Source organism: Camelus dromedarius, chromosome 11, assembly GCF_036321535.1.
Source record: "Camelus dromedarius isolate mCamDro1 chromosome 11, mCamDro1.pat, whole genome shotgun sequence".
Lineage (NCBI taxonomy): Eukaryota > Metazoa > Chordata > Mammalia > Artiodactyla > Camelidae > Camelus > Camelus dromedarius.
The window spans coordinates 50,109,690-50,134,283 of record NC_087446.1 but is presented as its reverse complement, the minus strand read 5'-3'; the positions used below and the strand labels follow the sequence as shown (position 1 = coordinate 50,134,283).

Genomic DNA, 24,594 nt, shown 5'->3' with positions numbered 1-24,594 from the left:
TAGCATGTAGGACCTCATGTTGCTATTCCTGTGAGTATGTCCTGGTTTCTTAATTTCATTATCAGTTTATCATGTTGGTAGAGAGAAGAATTATAGAATTATTTATATTTTATATAAATATAAGGGGAATGTAAGTTCCCAAATGTGTTGTGCATTAATTGGTGCCCAGACACATATGTGTTAAAAAAAATTTGGTTGCTCCCTGTTTAATGCACATTGTGTATGTTTCTGTCATCTAGGATGCCTCACTTTGTAATATCATTTAAGTGTTATTTCTCCAGCTAGAATTTGTCTTTGTTGCCTTGTGCAGTAAATGGGCATGGTTCATTCCATTATAAACTTGTTGAATAAATGAATGAAGATTTTTAAAAACCAACTAGATATTTCAAAGCCTGCAGTTTGCTCATGTGCATTGTGAATTTTAAGGAGGGATATGGAGGAAGGATAGTAGTATAATGATAGGAGCATAGTAGTATAATCTACAAAAAAAGGTTGGACAGGCCCGTGTCCTCCCAACAATGTAGGATGTAAACCTAACAGTGTTAGAGATAGTATTTAGAAGGCCAACTTACCGTTTCACAAATTATCCCTTAGTTATAACTATTTGATCATGTAATATTCTCTTTTCAAGGAACCATGACTCTCTCATAGAGATATTACTCTCTAAGGTGGAGGCTTAAAATGTAGAAGGCACCTGGCTAGATGGTGATGATGGTGATGATGATGATGATGGTGATGATAATGGTGATGATAATGGTGATGATAATGGTGATGGTGATGATAATGGTGATGATGATGATGATGATGATGATGTTACTATTTCCTGGATCATAAGTCCTCTTAAGGCAGGGTCTATTCTTCAACTCTCTTTGCACTAAATTTTGGAAAGGTTGTTAAAAGCCACATGGGTCAGCAGTGCACCCTTTGCTTGACTCTCTACAGTATGTCCAGCCCATGTGTGAATACATCAATTTTGCTGGAAGCTACCTCCTGTGGCAGCTTTTCCAGCGTTGTGCTGTTCTCTCTGCTTAGTGGAGCCTTGTGTTGAAGCATGCTCTGTCCATGGTTCTGTCCACCTGCGTTCTTTTTCTATCTCTTAGGGTCATCAATATGACTGAAAATCCAGTAAAGTGACTTGGACAGAGCAAACATTCAATAAATGTATACAGAATTGAACTGAATTGTAAGAATTTGACTCATTAAGTTTTCGAACTGGGGTTTGAAACGAAAATATACTCTGGACTAAGTTGGAACATATTTTCCAGCAGACTTTCACTTTTTGTGCTGTGAGTATAAGCACATGTGAATGGAAATCACATCCATGTAGCTCTGCACGTTTAGTATGTAAATGTGGCTCTTTGAGGCGCTCCTTTCTTGAAGATGGGTCATGAGAAATTTAAAAAGGCAGTTGGCAATTAGCTATACAGCATCGCACGATATGTTTTGGTGTTTTACTTCTTTTCCCCTCACAATACTTCTCTAGCAAATGGGCTCTACACTTTGTATCTTTTAGTCAGGAATCCTATCTTTCTGTGTGACCCAAATCATTCAGGTTCCTAAAAGGTTTCACAATACATAGGTTCCTCATTTTTGCTTTACAACTCTATGTTGTGTTTTCTCTGACCATGTGGTAGCTTACAAGGGAAACATCTGTGAAAGGAAATTGGACAGGCCATTGTCCCCCCCCAGCAGCCTGGGACCTAACAGTGTTAGAGACAGTATTTACCTTTCACAAGGTATCCCTTAGTTATCTTACAAACGAAATTATCCAATAACTTGTGGCTGCAAATAGAGTCACATTAACAGAAATAACCGCAATCCAGTCTCTTTTCTCCGTCTCCTCCCACAGGAGTTTAGTATTCTCAAAGCTGCTGTCCTTTATGTGTTCTTGGGAGGAATCTGGGGCGCTGCACATGTACTTATCAGTTTGATTTGCCGTGTTTGTAGCTACTCCTGCTGGGGCGGGCGTCCTTCTATGGAATACCGTTTGGAGAAAGGTACTCCAGTGACTTCCGTGTTTGATGTTTGCTCCAACTGGGACTCAATTCTGCTCTAGTCATTGAAGCTACTTCCTTGACTCTACCAGGATCTTGTTTTGAGGAGATGTCACAGTGTACCCAATGTATTTGTTCTTTTCTCTGATACCCAAGGTATCTTCCCTGAGATACATTCAATATATTTGGCTCTTTCATCCCCAAAGGTAAATCTTTGTGCTTTTGTGCACATGGACTTCTTTGTGGCCATCCCTCCAAGCTCGCAGCTTAAGCCCAGGGGACTTCTGCGGTGGTTTTCGGTAACTTTGACTTCACTGCAGCCCCCTCTCAGAGGGGCAGGGTTAAAGTCCTTAGATCCAGCTGAGTGCATTAATAATCCCATATGATTCCTATTATGATCTTAAGACCCTGGAAGCAAATGAGTTTTCTTCATGTTCCCCAGGGTGCTTGTAGTTTGGTTTTTCAGGCTGTAATTGAATGTGATACTTTCCTTACAGACCAGTGCAAACATACAGAGGCAGCATGGTATCATGACAAGAGTATTGTACTAGAAGTCAGAAAATCTTAGAGTTGTTTTTAGATCTCCCTTGAACTAGCCTTGAAACATTTATTCATTCATTCTGTAGCATTTATTGACCCCATAATGTCTGAGACACCGTATAAGGTATTATGGATACAAACATGATTATATATTAAGTGGTTCTTTTTTTAAATTATAGCTGATTTACAATATTTCGTTAGTTTCAGGTATATAGCAAAGTGATGCAGTTTTATATGTGTGTGTGTGTGTGTATATATATATATATACACATACATATATTCAGATTATTTTCCATTGTAGGTAATTATAAGATACTGAACATATCTCCCTGTGCTATACAGTAAACCCTTGTTGCTTATCTACTTTATGTATAGTAATTTACATTTACATATTGTCTATGGTAGCCTTCATGCTACCAACAAGAGTTAAGTGGTTGCAACAGAGATCCTATGGCCCAAAGTCTATAATATTTACTATCTGGCTCTTTACTGAAAAATTTTGCTGACCCCTGCATTAGATTCATCCCAGAGAAGGTTTAAAAATAAAATTGTTCCACCACAGATAATTAAATCAGAATTTGGAGTGTGTAGTGGGGTTTTCAGAGTTGTCATAAAAACTGATATTTTTTGTTATTTTATTTTTTAATTTAATTTTATTATTATTATTTTAATTTTATCTTTTGTTGAAATGTAGCTGATTTAAAAAAAAAACACGACGTTTTTTAAAAGCATCTCAGATAAATACAATGTGTAGCAAGAGTTAAGAAACACAAATAAATGACCCCTACCCTTGAAGAGTGTGTTTAGCTTATGGGAGAGAAGAATCATACAGAAATTAATACAGGTACAGATGGCTTATATCTATAATGGAAACATTTACAACGTTCCAAGGGAGCACTGCATAGGGAACATTTTACTTCATTAGGGAAGTTTTCACAGAGAGACATTTAAATGGATTCTTGAAGGATGAATCAACAGGTAGACAGGATCTACTGGGAGTAGTGATAGGGAGAGAAATAGAGGGAACAGCATATGCAAACACACACAGGTATGGAAGAGCGTGGCCCATTCGAGGAATGGTCAGAAGCTGAGAGGAAGGAAGAGGGTGAGGTCCTAGAATATAAAGCCAGAAAAGTAAGCATCAGTTGGGAAAGGCTTTGCTGCTAAGACGTTTGTAGTTTACTGTGTTGACTCTGATTTAGAAGTTTAATGGACAATTGAGTTTCTCTAAACCTGTTTTTTTATCTGTAAAATAAGCAGTTGGCTCAGATGATTGCCAGAAGCCCTCTAGCTTTAAAATACTGCTTCCTGAAAGATTGTGTCAGTTTCTTCCTTTGATGCTCTCAGGACTGAGAACACAGTTGCGTTTATGTGAATGGTATGACTTTTGTAGTGTTGGGTCAGCTGACTATCTCCCGTAATTGATGTATTTCTTTTACTTTTTTTTAAAGCTATTGCTTTAATTTTATTCTTTTGTGGGGAAGAGTAATTAAGTTTATTTGTTTATTTAATGAAATGAACCCAGGACCTCATGTACGCTAGGCATGTACTCTCCCACTGAGCTGTACCCTCCCCTGACCCATTTAATAGTACACACGAGGTCCATGCTGCTTTGTGGGTTCACCACAAGGATTTGAGAAAGCAGACTTCTGGAGGAGAAGTACCTTGCCTGGTCAATGCATTAAGGCCCTTAATAAAAAGTATTACATGATGATAAAATACCTGTAAAATACTTTATGATCCATGCAGAGAGGTGCTATAAAATGGGGACAGTTTTATTGTTAAAATTCACATTTTTCCCAATTAGTACTAGTGCTTATTATGGGTTAGCATTTGAAATTCTCTACACTCAAAGCTTAGGATGTGAATTACTATGGAAGTTCTCCTACATGGTATCTTATTTTGCCATTTTATAGCTTCTCATTTATATCAGGCTCAACACTGTAATTTAGATTCTCTCTGTTCAGACACTTACTGGGATAGCTGTATCTCTACTCATACATCTAATAAACTACATGTTATTGGTTTCATAACTTTAAGTGAAGTTTTTCAAGTTCTGGTGGATATTGAATATTATATTTACCTCTTGCAGGGTCTCCCCAAGTGTGCAGAATAGCCAGTGAATCAAAAATAGTATGTGGTAGGCTCAGTGATGGAAGCTTCCCAGACGCTAAGGCAACCCAATCTCTACTTTATGATTCATTTTATCAAACATACTCTCTAAGGTAGATGAATGGACTGAATATTTCCAAATATATCTTAGAATGATGCAAGTTGAAATATAAAGACAACTTTGAAACTCCTGTAAGAGCTGCTAGGAAAAATTGTCACGGTTTCTGTCATTTGAGCATCAAACGTTTCTATTAAAGGAGAGGTTTTGAATACTTTTTAAAAATGCTTTTCAATTAGTAACTATTGCCCTCTCCCCACCAAAGAAAATGACAGAGACACTCTGGAATATGGGCCAGTGTTGACCTCTTTGCCCTGCTGTTTCTTCACAGACATCGATGAGTGTGCCGAAGGGCGCCATTACTGCCGTGAGAACACGATGTGTGTCAACACCCCAGGCTCTTTCATGTGCATCTGCAAAACCGGATACATCCGAATTGATGATTATTCGTGTACAGGTAAACAGTGGCTATTTATGAAATAAAATCTTTCTGTGCCTTAACTTTACTTTTAAAATTTTCTTTCACCTTCAATTTTTTGGAGAAGTATACCGTAAGTACCTCCTTTTAACAAAACAAGTCATAAGCAAAAGCCTGTCTTCTTGATTGGGTAGTTAATTCTGACTCTGTTCTAAGAAAAGGAATACCTCCTTGCTCTGGATAAGTTTTATACTCCCTGTTAGAAAAGTAGAGAAAAGTGAAAGAACAAAATCAATATGATACTAATTTTATAATTAAATAGTATTTACATTCAAAACATGTGTGAATTCTATGGCAAATCTGAGAAACAACCCCTAAATAGTATTTCCTTTGTATGACAGTGGACTTTTGAATACAGGAATAATGACATAAATAATGTGATGTTTTCAGAAATAGTCTTGGAGTGCTAGGAAATGGAAATATTAAAGAGAATAGAGCTTCTTTATAACTCTGAGAAGTGCAGTTGAGTAACTACATCAAAGAGGTTTTGCCATGTTTGTTATATGAAATATCACCCCTGTCAGTACCATCCAGGGTCCTGCTCAGGGATATCTTGAGTGTTAGTAGTGTCCTTTTTTTTTTTTTTTTAACATTTTTTTTATTGAGTTATAGTCATTTTACAATATTGTGTCAAATTCCAGTGTAGAGCACAATTTTTCAGTTATACATGAACGTACGTATATTCATTGTCACATTTTTTTCGCTGTGAGCTACCACAAGATCTTGTATATATTTCCCTGTGCTGTGCAGTATAATCTTGTTTATCTATTCTACATTTTGAAATCCCAGTCTGTCCCTTCCCACCCTCCTCCCCCTTGACAACCACAAGTTTGTATTCTATGTCTATGAGTCTGTTTCTGTTTTGTATTTATGTTTTGTTTTGTTTTGTTTAGATTCCACATATGAGTGATCTCATATGGTATTTTTCTTTCTCTTTCTGGCTTACTTCACTTAGAATGACATTCTCCAGAAACATCCATGTTGCTACAAATGGTGTTATGTTGTCAGTTTTTATGGCTGAATAGTATTCCATTGTATAAATATACCACATCTTCTTTATCCAGTCATCTGTTGATAGACATTTAGGCTGTTTCCATGTCTTGGCTATTGTAAATAGTGCTGCTATGAACATTGGGGTGCAGGTGTCATCCTGAAGTAGGGTTCCTTCTGGATACAAGCCCAGGAGCGGGATTCCTGGGTCATATGGTAAGTCTATTCCTAGTCTTCTGAGGAATCTCCATACTATTTTCCACAGTGGCTGCACCAAACTGCATTCCCACCAGCAGTGTAGGAAGGTTCCCTTTTCTCCACAGCCTCTCCAGCATTTGTCATTTGTGGACTTTTGAATGCTGACCATTCTGACTGGTGCGAGGTGATACCTCATTGTAGTTTTGATTTGCATTTCTCTGATAATTAGTGATATTGAGCATTTTTTCATGTGCCTATTGATCATTTGTATTTCTTCCTTGGAGAAGTGCTTGTTTAAGTCTTCTGCCCATTTTTGGACTGGGTTGTTTGTTTGTTTTATTATTAAGTCGTATGAGCTGCTTATATATTCTGGAGATCAAGCCTTTGTCAGTTTCATTTGCAAAAATTTTCTCCCATTCCATAGGTTGTCTTTTTGTTTCACTTATGGTTTCCTTTGCTGTGCAGAAGCTTGTAAGTTTCATTAAGTCCCATTTGTCTATTCTTGCTTTTATTTCTATTGCTTGGGTGGATTGCCCTAGGAGAGCATTTTTGAGATGTATGTCAGATAATATTTTGCCTATATTTTCTTCTAGGAGGTTTATTGTATATTGTCTTATGTTTAAGTGTTTGATACATTTTGAGTTTATTTTTGTGTATAGTGTAAGGGAGTGTTCTAGCTTCATTGTTTTACATGCTGCTGTCCAGTTTTCCCAACACCATTTGCTGAAGAGACTGTCTTTATTCCATTGTATATTCTTGCCTCATTTGTTGAAGATTAGTTGACCAAAAGTTTCTGGGTTCATTTCTGGGCTCTCTATTCTGTTCCTTTGGTCTATATGTTTTTGTACCAATACCATGCTGTCTTGATGACTGTAGCTCTGTGGTATTGTCTGATGTCTGGGAGAGTTATTCCTCCAGCCTTTTTCTTTCTTTTCAGTAATGCTTTGGCAATTCTAGGTCTTTTGTGATTCCATGTACATTTTATTATGATTTGTTCTAGTTCTGTGAAATATGTCCTAGGTAATTTGATAGGGATTGCATTAAATCTGTAGAAGGCCTTGGGCAGTGTGACCATTTTAACAATATTGATTCTTCCAATCCAAGAGCATGGAATATCTTTCCATTGTTTTAAAGTCTTCTTTAATTTCCTTCATCAATGATTTATACTTTTCTGTGTATACTTCTTTCACCTCCTTGGTTAGATTTATTCCCAGATATTTTATTACTTTGGGTGCTACTTTAAAGAGGATTGTTTCTTTACTTTCTTTTTCTGTTGATTCATCCTTAGTGTAAAGAAATGCAAATGAGCGTTAGTAGTGTCTGAAGTTGGTCCTAAGATAAGACAGCCTACTCACTTCATAGTCTGTAGGTTTCGACCTATAGAATATGAAAGAAAATGGTGCCAGCAGGGTAGACTGCCGACTATGAGGTTTGAGAAAATGTGAGTGTGACATAAGACATTCTTTTGAATTTTTTTTAAATAGGAGAAACATAAACATACCATATTTTAGGAAAACAGTAGAATCATAAAACTGGAGAGCACTTAAGATGTTATTCTTGTTGTTTTTACTCTACCTCCAACTTTACAATTTTTATTAAATAGATATATAAACCATACTTAGAAGGTTCCAGGGAAAGAGACTCTGTAATACTTCCCAGTAAAAATATGAATCTATAATATAAGTAATATATAATCTATATTATCTTATGCCTGTGAATTAGTGTGTCCTCTTCTAAGTTTTCATGACAGTGACCATACTGTGAACTACAGATTTTCCTTGACTCAATGATGTGGGTGTGAAAATTTTGTAAGTTCAAAATGCATTAAATGCACCTAACCTACCAAACATCATAGCTTAGCCTAGCCTGCCTTACACGTGCTCAGGACACTTACATTTGCCTACAGTTGGGAGAAATCAACTAACACAAAGCCTATTTTATAATAAAGTGTTGAACATCTCATGTAATTTATTGAGTACTGTACTGAAGGTGAAAAGCAGAATGGTTGTAAGTGTATCGGTTGTTCACGCTGGACTCGCTGCCGCTGCCCAGCTCCATGAGAGAGCCTCCTACTATGTATCAGTAGCCTGCGAAAGATCACAATTCAGAATTCGAAGTGCATTTACTACTGAACGCAGATCACTTTTGCACCATCGTAAATTCAAAAAAACCGTAAGTTGAACCATCATAAGTGCGGACCATCTGTACCTGGTATCTTGTTCATTAGTTACAGCAAAGGGAAGGTCTTTTCTCTAAATTCAAGTGTAATATTTATATTCAGACAAAATGATGAAAATAAAATGTAGTGAGAATTGACTTCCCAGTCCATGGAGAATAACCAAAGATATTGCGAAGGCAGAAAATATAGTTAACGTGGAGTTGCCAATGGATTTACAAATTCTTGCTTTTTTTTGGTCAGTTCATCCTAAACATTTCCACATTATGGAAATAATTCTGCACTTTTTTCTTTAGAAAAGAATGTAATCACATTGAGTGGCAGAGTATCCCGAAGGAAGAATGCAGAGATATTTTTCAAGTGAAAAAAGGAATATAAAAGGGCAAGTCTTAATAAATACATGAAGAATGAAATAAATAGTTTGCTGTAATATTGGTAATATCAGTAAATCTGAGTTGCAATGTAATGGTTAACAAAACAAAACAAAAGAGCTATCTAAGATAAAACTGTTCAGAGAGTGATATTTCAGAATGTGCTCATTAAAAATAAGAGTGCTGGCAATTTTCAAGGTGTCTGCATATTCTTGGCATTAGAGACTTAAATAGCTTTGTACATTTTTATATTTGCTAGTCATTTTTTTGTTTTCTTACATTTTTAAAAAGTGTTAGAGACAAGTAAGTAAGAGTACAGGACACCTAACGTGGCCTGGTGTTAAGTGAGAAGTGTTTCTTCGGGGCAGGGTATTTTCAAGACATTGATTTCCATTCTGAGCCTATCTGTTGGCTGTAAATCCAAGGAAGAGTTCACCTGTCATCCCTGTAGAGCATCTCCTGCTTTGGCTTTACCTCTCCCAGTGTATTTTCCTTCTAAATAAAGTCCCACAAATTACTGTTTGTTTTTGACAATTTAGGGAGAATTTCCCCTTAAGATTTCAAAGTATCTAATGATAAAAATGAAGTGTCCCTTCATAGGAATTCCAAAACCATCTCAAGAAAAGCTGTTTAGGCCATGATTTTTTTGCCTACGGAGCCAGAGCCAGGAATTTCACGATCTGGCAAATGATGGAATGTATTTCCTTAATGTTGTACCAGCATTTCCAACTAGTACCACTATGTCTATACTCCCACTTAAAGAAGAGAGACTTCCTTGCCCTTAAATGTCCTATCTCTAATGAGTAGGTGTACAAATTTGAGAATTTACATCTACACATAAAAGTTGGATTTTCTTGGGAATATGAGTGGATTTGTTTTTGTAGTCCAGAGTCAGGTGCTCTTGGACAAAACCTCTTATGCTAGAATATGTAGGGTCAGCACATATTTAGGGTTCCTGTAAAGGATATGAATGTTTAAATTCTCCCTCTTTGAATCTTTCCCTCCACACTCTAACATAGCATCTCTACAGAAGGCTTGAAGAAATGACTCCTCTCTGATGAAGGTTTGCCTTATGGTTGAAGGCATCTAGGCTGCACCTTTTCAAGAGCTCCTTTAAAGCCAGGGTAGGACTTGATTTCTCTGACAAAGATTGGGGTTTGTTTTCTCTGAATTTTAGAAACAGATTGTCACATACTTGCAGAAGGAGGCCTTCCAGAATACATGTCAAGACACCACTGCAGAGCCATTCTCTGATATTTGTGGCTGAGCACTTGAAATTCTGAATTTGTTTTGCTTCTAGAGCCCTACCTCTCTTTCCAATTGAAGAGTGCCCTACCAGAACGTACCTGACACCATCTGTGCTGTACCCAGCAGACACTCAGACATGCTTACCCCACCTGCAAATTAATCACAGGCATTCTAATTTGAAGAAGAATCCAAGGCAGTACACATTACTTTATAGTCAAGAGCTTCGATCAGTAAAATAAGCCTTTTTTTTTTTTTTTGCTTTTCTAACCCTGTAGCTCTGGAGTAGAAATTATGTATGCTACAGAGTAATCACCTTCCATAGTTGGTGGAATTACACAATGTCATTCTTTCAGTTTCAAATAGTTTGAGTTATAGTTTCCCCACGATCATAAAGTTTTAGAGATGGAGGAATTGTGAAAGCCAACCTAGTCCAATCTCCTAAGTCCCACAGACGAGGAAAGTGAGGTTCAGGGGCAGTAGTTGCCTCACCGGTGGTCATGGTTAGTGAGAAGCCAGAGGGGCCAGGAGAGAAGCCTCCTTACTCTTAGCTCTTGTATTATCCACCATGTGTTCAATCTGAAACCATATGAAAATAGGTAAGAGGAAAAGGTTCATGTTTTCTGGAGAAATGCATTATTCACTGTATAATGTTCAGTAATTAAACTGCCTTTCTGTAGATTGTTTCACTTCATTAACTTCAACTCCAAGAGGAATTTTTTCCCCCTATAGATCTTAGCATAATAAACCTAAATCAGAAATCAGTCGAAGAAATGGAAATCACCATTTTCTGGGCCTCTGACTCTATTATAGTTTCACTGGTGACTCGGTTGCATCGTTTGCATCGTTTGCGCAAATGACACAGCACTTTGAACTCCTCTACACTCCTTAATGTAATTTTCTTGCCAGTGAGGCTGGGTTTTTTTTTTCCTAGTTAGCACTTCATAATCTCTGCCCTTCTCACATCCTTCCCTGTGCTCGTAGAGGAAACTGTGGATGTACCTACTAGTAAAGAGAAAGGAAGGAAGGAAGGAAGGAAGGGAAGGAAGAAAAGAGGAAGGGGGAGGGGGGAGGGAGGAAAGGAGGAAAGAAAAGCAAAGGGAAGAATACAGGTTTGTTTTACATGAGCCAAGATATTAGAAGCCCATTCTTCCATCTCTCCAATTGCAAAAATAATTTAATTTTTATGCAGAACAAAGTTTCTTGATTATTTATCTGGACTAATGCCGTTCTTGGTTCACTCACATAAGTGTGTATTAAATTGGACAAATCTTTCTGAGTTCCTGGACCTCTCTTGTTGAAACTGGTCTTGTGAAATGGACAAAGAATAAAATATCTCTAGAAATAAAGATGGGACCAAGAGTTTTGGAATTATCAAAGGATGAAAATATTCTGAAGGAAAAGGCATTCATCTCAGATCTTCCTGATACATCTCTCTGCTTTGATTATTACAATTAAAACATGGAGTCCTCATTCTTTTTTGTTTTGATGAGCTTGTAATCATCTCACTGTTGTGTAGTTTTTTTAGAGTGGGAGCAGAATGGCAAGGGTGAGCCAAGGGATGGGAAAGGTCTTGCCCTACTTAAGGGAGAAAGAAAATCGATCTTTTAGGGCAGTGTTTGCCCAACAGGAATGATTTTGCCTTTGCACTTACTGTAGGTTCTTTGACAAAGTCTGGAGACATTTTTGGTCATCACAGCTGTGGGGAAAGGAGGTTGCCACTAGTATCTGTATGTAGAAGCCAGAGACACTGCTAAGCATCCTGTAATATTATTAGATGAGCTGTCTTCTTGAGGAAATGTCTTATTTTTCTGCTGGGAGTTTTGCTCAGGTTACTTTCCAACTGAGTCATTCATCTTTCTCCTACACAGGGCGTCCCGTATAAGACAGCCCTTCATAACAAAGAGTTTTATGACCCAAATGTCAGTAGTGCCAGGGTGGAGAAATTAGGGCTCCCCAGTCAAAACTGTAGGTGTACACTTTCTCTTTAACTTTCCCTTTTCCTCTCCAAGTTTCTATTAGGCCTTGTAGAGTCATTTTTTCACTTCTTAGGGTACCCAGTGTCCTTTTATTGGCCTTTTGGCCACAAAAAGGACCTCTTCTCAGTAAAACCCACTCTCCCCCAAGTTCTTTCCTCTCCTTTCTCTGATCAAAAAATCTGTTCTTAGCTTGACTTAGGGGAATGATTCCCCAACGGTGAAACTGTAGGCCTCACCCAGGTGGCAGAGGGGATTTCTGAGGGCCCTCAAAGCCCCTCGAATTACACTTTCCTGATGCTTTCCCGGTATGTTTTCCACCGACCTGGACTGCTTCTGTCATTCTAGAGCTGCTAACGCTGGCTGTGGTCCATGTCACATAGCACAGAAGGTCCATAAAGTCTCCAAGCACAAGAAGTCCTAATGGATACTTGATCTTTGTTGTTAAATGAAGAGCCTCCCCTGGTGTTCCCCAAGGCCTTTCACTTCTTAAAGTACTTAATTTTTATAGCATTGAGTACTCGTAATGCTTACATTTTATGATCTCATTGTAGTTACTTCTTTTTCTCTAACATGGTCAATACTGATTTTTTTTTTTTAAATCATCACTACCATCCTATTTGTCAGGTTTTATTACTGTTGGTTTTCCAGCATTTTCAAGAATTTTGGATGCTATTGACATGCACAGAAGGTCACAGAGGATTTACTACTGGGCAGCTGAAGTGAAGATTTTAAGTCAGTTCTAAGCCATGCGTGCCTCTTCCTCAAACAGGCTGTCTTGTGTGTGTATATTTCTTTCAAATTTCTTATCAATCAATGCTAGGAAAGGTCATTTGCTTAAAGTGCTGAAAGAGATGATATTTTAGAAAGGCATCATAACATTATTCTTTTTCATTCTGCTGTCTTCCCAAAAGAACTGAAATTGAAGCTAGTAATTTGTTGTATGGATGGGCAATGACTTTATTATCAACTGTTTAAAAATAGCTCTCGGATTTATCAAAATCACAAGTACGGAAGAAGGTGTACTTTATTGTGTGTGTACCGTGATAATTACTGGTATATACATAGTAAAGGAAATAGAAATATTGTGGACAATCGCAGAGAGGATAGGGGGCCAGGAGGAGCACAATCAGAGGGGACAGAGGGAGGTCAAGAACAGGAACTGAAAATATGCGTGTCAGCTCTCGAAAAAAGTGCTAAATAAACAAGTCCATTTTAGTTGTGAAGGGCCTTGGCTCTCTATTTTTAGTAAAATGCCCAGCACGAATCTTGAATAAATGTTAGCTACTATCATTGTTGTTGTTGCTGTTATGAGTAGGCAAACTATCCTCTTGCGGAATGTCTTATTTCCTTAGGACACTTTTAGTTGGGCCCTTTTCTCTGGCTGTTTTTCATTTGAGTTATTTTTATTATTATTATAAATCGAGAGCTTTGCTGGAGCAATGGAGTCAATGTGTTTTTTATTTATTCAGCTGTACTTATTATGTACCTGTGAATAGGGGCTTAAAAAAAGGAAAGAAACCTGAGTATAACCGAACAGTACTTTCTCTGGAAGTTAGGAGGATTTGTTGCACTTCCTGCGATCAGGGAGGTTCCTCCTACTGTTGTTGGGAGTGAGTGTTAAGTGGGGTTACCCTGGGGCTAGGGGTCTGTATCCAGGCCCTCCTGTGGATACTAATCTGCCCAGAGTAGAGACTCTGACCTCAACAGTGTGTGAGTCTGGTCAGTCCCAGCCTGGCTGCTTCTATGTGAATTTCTTTTCTAAAGAATCACAATCAGCAGACAGTCCTACCATCTGGCCACTAGTTGCCATGACTATTGGGAAAGACTTTTGCATTTTTATGAGCAACTGCTCCCAATTTTCTTCTCCCGGAATCGGCATTACAAAATATGATCCAGTTGTGGTATATTTCATAAAACATGAAAAATCAGATTTTAGTTTTTACAGTGTGAAATATGGCCCCTGATGCTAAAAGCTGCCTCATTCATCTCCTGTAGTTCACTGTCTATTATGACACTGTATAGTTATTAGCTGAGTAACTTGAAAATATAAACATGATCACAAAAGCAAATTAAAATACCAAGCCTCGGGTTTCAAAGAATTAATAATGAAAAGCTATTTTTAAACAAACATAATAGGGAAAACCTCTCTAAAAGAATGTGTCCTGTGGTTACCAGGAAGGGTTAATGTTTAGAAAACTTCAGGCTGCTTCTCGAAAACTTGCAGGGAACAGAAGTGAGATGTGTCTGCTCAGCTAGTGAGGAGGCCAAGGCAATGTGCTTATCTCTCTTCTGAAACACATATGTGCACGCATACAATTAGCAGTCAGCTCAAAATGGAACAGGCTCAAAGGCTCTGGGAGCCGAATTGCCTTTTTCAAGATGAAAAGCTTGGAAAAGAGTCTGTGCTATTGGAGTCTGTCAGTGAGTGGGGGGGAGCACACCAGCCCTGATGGAGCGGTTCCCAGGCTTGTCGGAGCCTTTGTGCAGCATCTCAGTGCAGCCTTCGTATCCACGTATAACCTCCAGCCCGGCCGTGGTTTGATCGTCACCTGCGCATTGAGATGATGGGAGCAGCCTCATTAGCCAGCCCCACCTGCTCTGACTTGGTTGATAAACCCTGATTCACCTTTGTCCCCAATGGAGTATTATTTGAGTTTATAATATTATGAGATTTTTTTTGTGTGTGAAAAGCACAGAGCTGAAAACTCACATAGGGGAATAAAAAGATTATACATGCCAGGAGTGTGATAATAGTGGTGTCTTAGCAACAGACACCTGTGGAGGACAGGCTTACTGAAGTTGAAGTTGAACAGATGCCTTTCATTTCCTTCCTTGATGATTGGCTTTGACATGTCAGCCGGAATGAAGGTTTAACCTTCTTTGTGCCTCTTCACTGTTCGATTGCTCCATGGCACAGAGTTCATCTTCTGGTTCTGCTGCAGATCTCATCTTGCAGTGGCTGGGTAGCTTCCTGGTGACATCGCCCTGTCTTGGTGTTCTCCTTTCCTCCCCACTCCAAGGTATCTCTGCAGTGTCACATTCAGATCATGGGTTTGGGCTCTGAGAGTGAGTTTCTTCTCTCAGATCTGGAGCTTTGTCTCTCCTGTGTTCTGCTGGGGCATAGCACTCACTGACTGTTTGGATAGTGTTTTCACTAGTCTATCTGTTGCCACCTCTTTTAGTGATTGTACTTTCTTTAGATAACTTCTGATACCACAGAAGAGGCTTTCTTTCACTTAAACCAAGTTCTTTAATCAGAGGGACTAATGTTGTATTAGTTGACTAATGTTGTATTAGTTAGCTGCTGCTGCATAACAAATACTGCCCCCCCCCCCATTTAGCAGCTTAAAGCAACACATATTTATTGTCTCACAGTGTCTGTGGGTCAGGTATCTGGGCATAGAAGAGCTGTATCCTCTGCTTCAGGGTCTCTCATAAGTTCATAATCAAGCTATCTTCCAGGGCTAGGGAAGGATTTTTTCCCAAGCTTACTTTTGTGGTTGTTGGCCTATTCAGTTCCTCACTGGCTGTTGACTATTGATTGCCCTCAGCTCCTTACTGTGCGGGACTTTCCAACATGGTAGCCAGTAAGAAAGAGAGCCTGCCAGCAGGATAGAATCACCATCTTTTGTAACCTAACCACAGGAATGGAATTCTGAACCTTTGCTGTAGGACATTGGCTAGAAGCAAATCGCTTAGGTCCAGCCCATTCTAAAAGAAGGGGCCTATATACCAAGGCATGTATATCAAGAGGTGGAGATCACTGGGGACCATCTTAAAGGCTGCCTGCTATAGACATTGAATATTACAAATAGTTAACTAACCTGCTTCAGCTAAAAACTGATAAAGAGCAGGTTGAAGAATAAGAGTAATGAGAGAGTAGTGAAAATGTAGAAGAACTGTGTGTGACTGATGGTGAAAATCTCATGAAATGTCCCACATTTCTCTCACTCTTCTTTACACCGGAGCTTTGATCTGGGTGCACAGTAAGGTCATCGTCCAATTTAATAGAGGGAGAGAGTGTAAATGAATCGTTACTGTGGTACATTCTGTAACAAAGCGATGTGCAGAGAGCTGTGGAAAGCCCAGAAGAGGCAGTGAGTAATCTGCTTTAAGTCCAGTTTGGGGCAGGCATCACTAAGTGATATTTAAATTGAAGTTTTTAAGGACAAACAGGCATTTCAAGAGAGGAAGAAGTGAGAGAAGGCATTTCAGGAGGAAGGAAGAGTAGGGAAAAAATACAGGCTCTTGTATAATAGCAAGTTTACTGGGAATGGAATCGTGAGAGATAAAGCCAGAAAACGCTGTGGAAATTCTAAGACACATTTTTTGGTTTCTAAAACATTTGACTCAGTCTGTGCACCATCTAATTGAGATGTGCATGTAGAAGAGTCAATGCTTTATTTTGTTTTTGTTTTATGTTCTTTTTCTTTTTTTGTGGAAAAGTTGTTTATTAAATTGATGATATGTCTAACCATCAGTGCAGAATCAAGGTGGTGCGATATTTCATTGCAAAGAAGGCAGAGTGCTTTATCGGTATTCTTGGACCTCCATGAAAGTATATTTGCAGTGTGTTCTAATCAGAACTGATTTAACATTTTTTCTGGAGCAAAATCATAACCTTTAAGTCACTACCTGAGGCATTTTTTTAACAATAGATTTGCCCATCCATGTCCATTAAATGTTAGAAAATGCCACAACAAACAACAACAAAAAGACGGGAAATGGGTAAGAGTTCCATAGAGCTTCTCTCTTTAGTTGGCCCAAATCATAACTCTTTTGTGGCATTTCAGTTTGCGGATACTAGCTCCTTCAGGCTTCTTGGATTTGAGTCTTTGTTCTGCCGTCTACTAGATGTGATCTTGAGTGATTTACCTAACCCCATAATACACTATTATTATTAGCTAACATTGTTGAACTGTCCAAAACTATATTTAAAAATGATTCTCAGTTCCCATCTCTTTTTTAAAACTATTTTCTCATGTTAATTTACATGCTGTGTTAGTTTCAAGTGTACAGCAAAGTGATTCAATTACATATATATATTCTTTTTAAGATTATATATATGTATTATTTTCCAGATTCTTTTCCATTATAGTCATTAGAAGATAATAAATACGCAGTAGGTCCTTGTTGTTTGTTTGTTCCACCCATGGCAGTTTGCATCTGCCACTCCCAAACTCCTAATTTATCCCTTCTCTCCCCCATCTCTTTTCTAATTGTTGAAGAAGAACAATTCAATTCCAGTAATTCTGGAGCAAGTCTGGTGTTTGTGGGGAGAGTTAGAGAGATAGTCTATTCAGTAGAAGGGGGACCCAGTTCATATTTATGCCCAAATTCCTCATTTAAATGATTGAGTTGCTTTTTTTTTTTCATATTTGGTTTTAGTGTAAAAGTTAAGGGTGCTCATTACTTTAAAAACATTTTCCTAGTCAGCTTGTGTCTGATGGACACAAACACATAAACACATAAAACTACGCAGAAACAGACTATACATTTTACCCAAACACAGGGAATCAGGTGATGATGTAGTACACTTCTCATTTGCCTACTTTTTAAAAAAGATTCTGAACTTCATAATATGAAGAAAGTTGGCAGACAGTCATTTTGAAAGCACTATTTTAAAAATGCATTTGTAGACTTAGTTGTTGGGAGATTGGTGGTACCATAGCTCTTTGGAATGGAATGCAGGGTTGTTGAGAATGACCTTTTAATTCACGAAGGCTCCATGCCAACGGGACTATATCTGAGCCACAAATTAGTGACCAAAATTGGCTTTCAGGAGCGATATATTTGGCTTTGGGGACATTTTAATGATTCAACATTGAAACAGTCAAAAGATTTCATTATGAAAATCTGGATTTCCAGATTGCTGTCCATTCATTCTGGATCTGCCTCAGTGCAACTCAGTTATCAAATCCAGCTAATGGTAGCAGTCCCCTTGGGAGAAGACAGTCTCCCCAGCTCGTCACAAGTCCTCATCTCCCAGCCACTGAGATCCAGCAGTTTCAGTAAGAAACTGATGTTTGAATACTGGATTCCTTTAGCCGGTCTGCTTTATCCATTTCCTTTATCTGTCTGACTCATGAATTAGGGTATTTTTAGTTTGCAACCCATGATTTATAGTATTAAAGTGATCATAAATATGGTCATCTTAAGCCATGGAGATTTTAATATAGAAATAATGTCAAAGGTTTGGCTTTTTTATGAGTCATGTTCCTACTAAATCCATAAGTCACGTTGAAATAAACCTCGGAAGAACCATCAGACGCTTCACTAAATTTTGAATTCATCTGTACTGGTTTTCCTTGCAAAATTAAATAATCTTAAAATAGTAATGTCACAAGCAGGATATACATGCCATTACAGTGTAGTGTCAGAGAGTTGGCCAACATTTAAAACTCCTAAAATTTTAGTTCATTGCAACGTTTGTACAGAAGACATTGTTTAGAACCAAAAAACACATAAAATTTCTCAATAAACCGGAAAAGGTCCATGGAAGTGAAACTTGTGAATAATGGCTGTTGTTTTGTTTTCTAATGGCCAGTCTATTCTTTGATAGATGTGATATCTTTGAAAAGGAGGTAGCAGCCAATGGCTTGTAAGGAGATTACATCGATGTAATTATCTAAGCGAACATACCACGTAGCTTCAGTTTGCAGGATTTCACTGTTAGTTAATTGGTGAAAGAGGCTCCCTTCCCCTATGCAAGTACTCTGCTCGAGGAATGGGGCCAGGAGCTGCTGGCTTTAGCGTGGTTGATGTTAATGATGCTTTTGATTTTGTTTGGCTTCTCTTTATACACATAACGATTAGTGATGTTACCCCTCTGTTAGCAGTGAAGCTCTCCATGGTCTGTGCAGAATCTGACTAGTCCAGTGATAAACCACTGAGAGGGCGGAGGAGCAAAGAGCCCTGTGTGGCTGCCCACCAACTGTCCTTGTGACCCACAGGCAGCTCTCAGGCTTTCTGAATCTCAGTTTCCTGTCAGCCAACAGGGGGAAAATATGATGTATTTGTATGTGGTCAGGACTCTTAGTTGCAAGTAATAGGAACAACTCTGGCTGTCTTAACCTTAAAGGGATTTCCTGGTAAAGTGTAAGTGGCTCAGAGAACACATATAAAGCTTGAAGAACAGTCTGGAAACTGTGCAGAGACCAGGGCATTTCTGGAAGCTTTGAAGCCCTAACAGTTTTCTGAGGATGGGGCGATTTTAAGTTGTTGTCACCCCTGCTGCTGGGGCCACTGCTGGATGCTGTGTGGGGACACACAAGCACAGAAAATAAAAAAGAAGTGTCCCTTTGCTTTCCAGCCACCGACTCGGCATTCAGAATTCCTGGGCAGAAGCGTGTAGTTGTTCTGGTTTGTGTCACATGGCTGTGTATCAGCCAACTGGCAGGAGGTTGGCTGGGGCGGAAGTGTCTTGCCACTTTCCATAGTGGGAGGGGTGCTCTGCCCCCCTCTGGGACTCACACAGTAGGTGATGTTTTCAGAATAGACGAGCAGTTGAGATACTGGATAGGCAGAAAGGAAGAAAAGTGGGGGCAGGGGTGGAGAGTAAGAGACACAGAGAGAGAGAGACAGAGAGAGAGAATCCTCTATTGTCCTTACTTAATCAGGACTCATACATGCTAAGCATATGCTCTACCACTGAACTATATCTCGCCCTACCCCTGGAAGTACCTGACTGACAATCACCTGAGACTTCAGCATTTCAATTCAAAGCATATTTGACTCTGCAAGGCTTCAACAGAGAGCCTGCTCCAAAGCCTTCCAGCAGGAGAAGGCTTCAATGTTCCCAACATGTGTCAGTCTCAGAGTCTAGCCCTGTAAGCCTCCCCATCGTCTGCTTCTGCCCACCTCTCCCGCATGGTGGGTTTGCATCCAAATGCAGTGACCCATGCAGCCGACTCTCCTGCTCCCTCCCAATCTCAGCCAAGAAAACCGAACAGCTAAAATGCCAGAAACCGGGAGCAAGCAGCCTCTGTCCCCTCCCCTGCCAACCCCACAATGCACTGCACAGTAATGGGGCAACCAACTAAAAATCATGTTTCTTGTTAACATCATAACATTAGTATCTTTGTCTTACTCAGTTAGATTTTTAGACCCCACTTATCCCGTGATGGCAGTTTTTATTATACCATTCTCCAGGAATGTCTTTGCTGATGTGGTTTTTACTGGCCCATACCGATTTCTTTCCCTTTTTTTAATTGAAATGCTACTCATCTTCCATGGCTCAGTAAACATGGGCTCACCTGTATGAAGTTATTTCGAGTCTTCTCATTAAAAAGTGTGAGTTAATTTAGTAGCTAATGGCATAAAGCTCAAGTAGATTTAGTGTTTACCTTCTTAGTCACAGTATGACATTTTAATGGATTTCTCCATCTGCATTTCTATAGCTCTTAATTAAATCTGTTTACATTTGTACTTCATTGTTTACACCTCTGTCTTCCCCCATTAAATTATATGTTATTTGAAGACAGGCTTTATGTCTTTTTCATCTCCACACCCACAGAGTAAGACTTGGTAAATTTCATAAATATTTCTTGAATCAATTAATTAATATTGGTATCCTATCTCTATTAGAAGGAGAGCAAAGGAGTGATTGGCTAAAGCATTCACATGAGCAGTGCATTTTGGTGTTTTCAGTTGTAGTTTTATCAACAGAAGTCAAGAATAGGTCTTCGGGCTAGATAGCATTTCTGTGGAATATATAGCCCTTATCTTGGAAACACTTCCCGGGTACTAGATATTTAATTAACATAATCCCATGCGGGAGATATCCCTGTTGCACAAAAGAGAAGAGAGGTTGAGTAACTTGCTCAAATTAGTTATTATAAGTGGAGCAACCCTATTCAAATAAGGAGAGGAAAGCACATTTGGCTACTTGCTTCTTTCATTATTTTAAGGAAAGCCAAACTGTCCCCAGAATAAATATGTGAGCCAAACATATATTTGTGACTTTGGACTGGCTCTGAGTCTCACCATTCTCAAGCTCACATCCATGGGGTTGTATATCAGAACTAGTCCCAGGCAGAGCTGGGTAGGGGACCTTCTACCCACTCTTTGGCACTTTGCTCAATGCCTTTGGCTTCAAGTAACCTGATTCCTTCTGGATGGTCAGAATGGATGTATGCTCTCACACTGGGTTATGCCCTCTCCAGGCATTCATTAAACTACTAATTATGATACACATGTGTATATATACATATATATATACATATTATAATTAGTACTATATATATATATAGCACTTTTTAAGACATTGTGCCAATAATAACAGGAGCTGACATTCATTTGTGTTTACTATATGCTGGATACAATGCTAAACCCTTTACATTCATTTTCTCACATAATCTTATTAACCATTTTTTTTATCAGCACTGTTATCACCCCCATTTTACATATAAAGGAACTGAAGCTAAAGAAATTTGTGTAACGTCCCAAATTTCTAAGCTTTTAAGTGATAGGACCACTCAGGGAGGTAAAGATAAGTGTCCCAGTAGTGTTTTGACTTAGCAATCAAAATAGCTGCATAGATCAAGAGTGATTTTTAAGTTCCATTCGTTGAAATTTTTCTCTGACTTCTTCCCTTAAGTTGAATTCTTCCTGTTCGGTAGATGGTATAGTACTGTCCACAAGCATCACTCTGGAGCAGATCACCTGGGTTTGAATTCTGGCTGTGCAGCTTAACCGTGTGACCTTCAGCCAGTTACTTAATCCTCAGTGCTTCTGTTTCCTCTTCTATAAAATGGGGATGAAATTAATAATACTTAACCTCACACTCGATGTGAGGATTAGATGAGTAAAAAAATATAACATATGTATATAACGTTTACAGCAGTGCCTGGCATAAGTGTTTTGTTTTGTTTTAATATTTATCAACTGTGATTTGGAAGACATGTGCTTGTAGCTTTGGATGATATATAAGTACTACCTATACTCTTGGGGACTTTATAATGTATGAGAGGAGATAGAAATACATTCATTGAATCAGTTAACTAAGATTAATAAAAGACAAAGTTAATTGCTAAACAAAGGTATAGGTCATGTGCTATGGCCATTTGCTTGTACAAAATTACAGGGATGGATGCAAAGTGAGGGAAAAAAGAAATGAGGGGGGAAACATTGGCTAGGAGTTAGGAAGCAAGGGGTGTAGGAAAGGACTTAACGCTTACTAGCTGGGAAACTCAACAGTTACTATATCTCCCTGAGACTTTCTCTCTTGGCAAAATAAAGAAATTATACCCATCTTATAAAGGTATCATAAGGATTAAAAGTATTAAGTGTTTGAAGTGCCTACAGCAATGGCTGTAACCTAACATCTGGTTAACCAGATAATATGAAATTCTATTCTATTATTTAACTATAAAAGAGATTATTATAGCCAAGGAGAAATTTGGAATTCAGGATAAGAAAACATTTCTCTCCCAGTCTAACCCATTTTTGGCTCAGCCAACCCCCATTTGCTAAAGCCCTGGGTGTGGAGGCCACCCTGATTCCTTGCTCCCCCTCCACGTCCAATTCATCTACGTGTCCTTTGTTTTCATTTTCAAAATAAGAACTCAGAAACGCACACTTTTCTCTATCTCCCTCGCAGTATATAAGTCTAAGTCACCCCTTTTTGTCACCACCACATTGTTTTTCACGTTTGGCCTTATGGTCTCTTCTGCACACAGCAGCCGGAGCCATCATTTAAAAGCAATAATTGACCCATTTTCCTCGCATTCCTTTTGCGCAGTTGCTTTTTTCCTATCCTTTAGGTTTTAATTTAATTTAAATATTACTTTTCTTGCCACCTTATCTAATTAGCCTCTTCCCCATTCCTTGTGGTTTCCAATCATTTCACCTATGTTTCCTTCAAAAACTAATTCACACAAACCCTTTATGTGTTTTTTTTACTTATTGCCTATCTTTCCCCAGCTCCTGTAAGCTCCGCAAAGTCAGGGAAAATGTCTGCCGCTTTTCCTTTGTTCATCACTGGATACCCAGAATGTTTCCTGGAGTACTTGATGAATGACTATCAGTAGACATTTGGGTCCATTAATTCATTCAACAAATATTTGTGGACTAGCTACTGAGAGTATCAAAGTACATATCAGAGTTTTAAAGAATAAAACGTAGAATGTAGTGTATGTATATACTTTACCTTGTCTGGTATAGGATGTCTGTGGAGTTTATTATTTTAGTGCTTTCAGAAGACTGACAATGAAATACTTCTCCAGAAAGCCGAGCCTGAATTAAATTAAGACATTTTCTCCTTTGTCAATCCAATTGCCATACTTGCCTGATTCTATTTGAGGCGAAGTTGGGGATGTACCTTACAAAATGCTAGCAGGTGAATGTCATGTCTCTTTTTCACGTCTAAGTTATATTGCATAGAATTTATCTCAGATGTATTACACAGAATTAAACTCAGTTACTTGTCACACAATGAGCTCATCTCTATGGCAGTCCAGCTAGCCCCTTACTCATGTTTATTGCTAAACTAAGCCTATTTTGTCTGTATTTTTTCTTCTACTGCAGCATAATGACCTGAATATGTTATTCCGAGATTATCCCAGCAGAGGATTAGAATGAGGTGGTTAATCTCTCTGCAATGGTTTCTGTGTTCACAGCCTATCAATAGCGGAGTCTTCTTTTGTAACAGTTGTAAATGTAAATTTGAGGCACTTTCAACCCGAATGTTCTGTTATCCTTCCTTTCGAGTTTGTCTTATCTTATCAAACATCTCCCTGATTAGATCAGATTTTCCCTGGTAAATTCACTGATACCCTTCCAAGTGGAAACTCTGAGCCATGTTTCTAGCCTTTTTTTTTTTTAATCTTCAAAACGTTTTCTTAAAGTATAGTATTTTCTTTTTAATTTTGTAAAATCTGTGTGTTTTTATGCACATAATAAAGCCAGTCCACCAAAATGAAGTCAGATAACACTTATCAATAGAAACTTTACTGAAATTCAGGGGGAAACAAATACATGTTTTAACAAGCTTGACAAGGTTGAATTTAAACAGAGCACATTTACAGGAAACCCTGAATTTTGCTGCTTCTGTATTGGTACATGTTTTCTTTTGTATGTGTTTTATTTCTGTCTGATACAGATGTATTAGATGCACCCAGTAAAATAAATACAGAAAAACCCAAAGAAGGAGGAAGGAAATTAAAATCCCTCAGTATCACATCTCCCAGAGAGACTGCTGTTAATATTTTAGAAATAAAATTTAAAATTAAATTGGAATCACACTATAATACTATTTTTCAGTCTTTTTAAATGTTCAATTTGGTATGAATATTTTCTTGTGTTAATAATCTTTCACTGCATAATTTATAATGGTGGTTTAACATACTATAAAGTAGATAAACTATAATGTATTTAGTCAGTCATATTGTTTGAAATTTTAAGCTCTTACCAAATTCATTCTTACAGAGAGTATGTGGTATAGGAATTTTTGTA

The 24,594-nt window shown here is 38.3% G+C and overlaps 1 protein-coding gene across 4 annotated transcripts in view; it reads left to right on the top strand.

The window, feature by feature from the left end:
- NELL2 (neural EGFL like 2) overlaps positions 1-24,594 on the top strand; it is a 288,111-nt gene that overhangs the window by 151,902 nt on the left and 111,615 nt on the right. For all 4 annotated transcript variants that reach the window (XM_064491793.1, XM_031462719.2, XM_064491792.1 and 1 more), the window contains exon 14: positions 5,036-5,161. In XM_064491793.1, the coding sequence (XP_064347863.1) occupies positions 5,036-5,161 (126 nt within the window). The remainder of the gene's footprint in view (positions 1-5,035; positions 5,162-24,594) is intronic.